Source organism: Leishmania braziliensis, chromosome 36 (assembly GCF_000002845.2).
Source record: "Leishmania braziliensis MHOM/BR/75/M2904 complete genome, chromosome 36".
In the NCBI taxonomy this organism is placed as follows: Eukaryota; Euglenozoa; class Kinetoplastea; order Trypanosomatida; family Trypanosomatidae; genus Leishmania; species Leishmania braziliensis.
The window spans coordinates 666330-670719 of NC_009327.2; the positions used below are offsets into that span (position 1 = coordinate 666330).

General features: G+C 56.3%; 2 protein-coding genes across 2 annotated transcripts; both read right to left on the reverse strand.

The window, feature by feature from the left end:
• Positions 1-547: 547 nt before the first annotated feature.
• Positions 548-1015, reverse strand: LBRM_35_1800 (conserved hypothetical protein; the record flags this gene model as incomplete). Its single annotated transcript, XM_001568750.1, has 1 exon — positions 548-1015. One exon carries the CDS (start codon positions 1013-1015, stop codon positions 548-550), a length of 468 nt encoding a protein of 155 aa, XP_001568800.1.
• A 1163-nt stretch (positions 1016-2178) lies between these two features.
• On the reverse strand, positions 2179-3657 carry LBRM_35_1810 (conserved hypothetical protein; the record flags this gene model as incomplete). Its single annotated transcript, XM_001568751.1, has 1 exon — positions 2179-3657. One exon carries the CDS (start codon positions 3655-3657, stop codon positions 2179-2181), a length of 1479 nt encoding a protein of 492 aa, XP_001568801.1.
• Positions 3658-4390: the final 733 nt, after the last annotated feature.

Here is a 4390-nt window from a genome sequence, read left to right on the forward strand (position 1 = left end):
GGGGTGACGTTGTGGAAAAAAAAGAGGAGAAGTAGGATGGTATGCCTTTTTTTGCGCTTGCAGGGTGCAGCCTTTTGCTCAGGAGCGTGCGTGCGCACAAAAAGCGGCACTCAAGCGTCGGGAGAGCACCAGAAGGGAGCAAATGAGGAAGCCGCTAGATCGCTTTTTAGGTGTTTAGAGGTGCTCCAGCAGCAAGGCGGAAGGAAGGCAGGTAGGGGGGAGGGGAAATGCGGAGACAAAACGGGCATGGACAAAACGCCTCCACAGTGTTGTGACCACATCCAGCAGCAGCAGCAGCAGAGGTCTGTAAGCCACTTCAAGACAATAACCCAAGGAAGGTAGTTCTTTTTTCACTGCCGTTTGTCCTGACAACGGCATAGCACAGTACACTGTACTGTTCGGTTTCAAACCGAATACTATGCACCACTCCCCCACCACTACAACCTAAACAGTCCTAGCGGTGGTGTGTACACGCATTGTAATTCACATCCTGCAAGTGAAGGGAAGCAGTCACTTCGCACATAATGCCCTCTCCCTCTTTCCGCCTCTAAGACCATATGTTCTTGGTGAGTAACAGCGAAGACAGTACCTCCTTGAAGTTCTCTATGGTAACGTGTCCCGCAGCGTCACCTGCAGCGGCAATGGCAGCTTCCTGCTCTGCTGTAAGACCGCCGCCACTGGTGCTTACGGTGCTCGTTGACGAGGCGGTCGCAAGGTTGCGGCACGTATTGCGCAGCTGCGTGACCGTTATCCAGCGCTGCGCTGTCACATCAATCATCTCAAACATCGTCTCGAGATCTCGTTCTGTGAAGAGCGGCGAGGTGAGTTTTTCCTCACGAATCTTGCGCACCTCCTCAGCGAGAAAGGCCCGCGGGTCATCAGGGCGGTGATAGAGGACGAGTTGGAGCAGATGCCCAAAAAGCTCATTCAGCTGGTGGTCTTGAACGTACCGCTGGGTGCGCTGCACAGGGTCAACCTCGTGGTCGGCTGCGCCGTGGGATGGGATAGCCGACATGGAACACTAGAAAACAAAAAGGGGGGAACTCGTCGAGGCCGCCGAAGCCTTGCGTTGAACGGCGTGGTATTTTTTTTTTTTTGGGGGGGGGGGGGGGGCAGAGGGGAGGGGAACGCCACAAAGGAAAGGAAAGAGCGCCACTACAATTGGACACCAGGAGAACAGGGGGAAGGGAATCAGGCAGACCCTAGAGGGCTCAAGACTACACATGAGGTGGTGCGGATGCGTCGTGTTCACTTGACGCTGCCCATCCGCACTGCGGCCTACAAAAGCACCAACATTCAGTACCCCGACGTCGCGAGCAACCGAGCACCAGCACAAACAATAGCGTTGCTTCGTATGACATGCAAACATCTCGGGCTTGCTGTGTAAACAGTTGGTCGTTGGGAGGGAGCAACAATGGTACAGGTGGAGAGCCAGGATAACAACTCTACAGCTGCCTTCTCCGTTTCGCCTTGAACGCCTTACAGAGGGTAGTGGGGAGTCAATGCGACAACGAAGGTGGAGAGCCGTGTGTTTCGCTGTCATTGCCGGAACTGAATCGCGAACAAGCAAATGCAATGGGAGACGAACCCAGAGAGAAAGACTCTCGTGCTGCACGTGCGACTACTGGAGAAGCAAACCGTATGACCGAAGGAGAAGAGGGGGCCCTCAACATCGTCACGAGAAGCGCTGCCCTTCCGCCCTACCTCTTCTCTCTCTTCAACAACGACAAGAGAGATATGAGAGAGCAGTACCGCTTTCTTCTTGGGTTACTTCTCTCTTGCGATGGTCGGTGTCGGGGGGAGGGAGGGGGGGAGGAGGAAGGGAAAGGAAAGGAAAGGAAAGGGCCTCATTGAGAGCGTAGGAGTGGTGAGCAGACGGTGGGGGTGAAGAAAAGAGGCGAACCGATAAGCGAAAGCACAAAAATGAACGTCGCCACCGCAATGCTTCATCTGTCGCTTCGCAATCAGTACAGAAACATTTTCGCCTACACAAAGGACGAAAAAAGAAAAGAGAGAAGGCTGACAATCTTGTCCATGCGTGCGCATGCGCGTCTACTATAATGATGCACGTAGACGTCCAGACCGACAGTGAGTAGGACAATAGAAGATATCTTAGGAATCAGAAGAGAGGGCGAGCAAAGGTAGCACACCTAGCACTGATGAATCAGAGGGGCAACCTCACAGGGAACTAGTGTGCCCACCACGTCTCCGCCGCTCCACCCGTTGTTGCGCTAACTCCAACTTCAAGCGGCTCAGCCGACGCTGCATCGCCAGCTCCTCCGTGATGATGTCGCGCTCGGCAGACTCTGTTGCCGACGTCGTGGTGGTGTCATCGAGCAGATTGTACCTCGAGCGGGTTGTTGTGGCGAGGAAGACGGGGTAAACGGCACTGCTGAGAAGTAGAGAAGATGTTCTGGTATGACATGACGACGGCGCCGCGCGGTTCGCCACTGTGGGTGACACACGGTGCCCAAATGACGAAAAGCTGGGCATCTTCGCGGAAAAGGCTGATCTGAATGTCGTGTCACGGCCTGCAGACGCGGAGCGTAGCCGTCCATTACGAATACCAGGTGGCAAGGCACTTAAGGCAGAGGTCACGCGCCCCGAGAGTGACCCCTCGCGATACGTGCTCTGCGCGCGTCTTGTGTGTAGGCTGTCTCGGCGAAGACACACACCAGCTTCGATGGAGTCCCGAGAGATCGGCCACGACTCGTCTTCGGAGAGGGGCTGCGGGGACGCGCAGCTCCCCTGTGACCGAGTGGTGCTGGAGCGGGAAAACGGCGCGAATGAGCGAATGGAGGGGACAACCCGTGAAAGAGAGACAACGTCCGTGGAGCATAGGTGTGATGCGTCGATATCGGTACGCTTATCGATGCCACGAGAAGAAGTGCTTGGCCCGGTCGAGGAAACTGTTTTCTTCGGCGAAACAGTCTGCATTTTCATCAATGATGGCGATGCAATCGTCTCTGGAGTCGAGGCAATAGAGGTGCAACGCCCAGAGTCCTCCTCGACGGTCGCCCTAAGCTGCCGTTGCACGGAGAAGGTAGGGAAAAAATGCCGCCCCTTATTGCTTTCAGGATTTGTAATGCGGATAGTGTCCACCACGGTACCACGCGGCGTGACATACGTAGAAGATTCCGTGTCGGTAGAGAAGAGCCGGCGGGCTGTCTGGGTATCATCGATCAGGCGGTAGGGAGGTGATGGCACTTCAGCCTCAGCACACTGCCCTCGACCTCGCTGCGTAGAGTCACTCTTAGCATTCATCGGTGCGTGCCTGATCGGGTTCGATGGCGAGCTGTCGCATACAGAGACAACAGTGAAGGAGTGCTTGGATGACACCGACTCTGAAAATGCGGCTGTAAAGGCAGAGGACGTCGAAGAGGGAAAGCGATGCAGCGCCGCAATCCTGCCATCCTGCGCAGGTCGCTCAGTCGTGGCGGCGCTGCTCGAGCCGCTTGAATAATACGTTGTGCGATCGCTCGTTTCCGTGGACGAAGCTGCGTAGCTTGCTGTGCGTGGTGGCCTACGCGTGTCGACACCAACAGCCTCGACGACCTTGCTTACCCCTTTAGCGGAGCTGGATTCCAAGGCAAACTGCGCAACAGAAGACCTGACTGCCAGCGGAGAGGTCTCTGGTGGAGAGGTCATGGTGAACATCGACGCGTGGAATAGGTTGTAGCGGCAACGAGGGCATGGTGTGCGGCTGACAGGGAGGTGTCACGTTATTCCTTTCCCGTTCGGTGAGCCTATGGGGCAAACTCGTAGTCTTAGCAGATGCACTCACTGCCACTACCGCCGCGCCGAATGCTCGCGCCTCTCGCGCCAGGCGGCGCTGGCGCACAGCTGCCACACGCGCCTCCACAGAGAGCGGCGCTGCATCCCCGGATGATGTGGTCATAGTACTTACTCGCCTGCTGTCATGCATAGCGTTTGGCTCGCTAAAGCGGATTTTGCGGATAAAGCCTGTGCTGCCGCGTCGCGTGTCACGGCCCTGCGTTGGTGCAAGGGTGTCGGCTGCCCTCGCAATCTCGCGCGCTGGCTCACCAAATGGTCCTCGCAAACAAAATACCACGCCAGTCAACGCAAGGCCTCGGCGGCCTAGACGAGTTCCCCCCTTTTTGTATTATAGCGTTCCATGTCGCCTATCCCATCCCACGGCGCAGCCGACCACGAGGTTGACCCTGTGCAGCGCACCCAGCGGTACGTTCAAGACCACCAGCTGAATGAGCTTTTTGGGCATCTGCTCCAACTCGTCCTCTATCACCGCCCTGATGACCCGCGGGCCTTTCTCGCTGAGGAGGTGCGCAAGATTCGTGAGGAAAAACTCACCTCGCCGCTCTTCACAGAACGAGATCTCGAGACGATGTTTGAGATGATTGATGTGACAGCG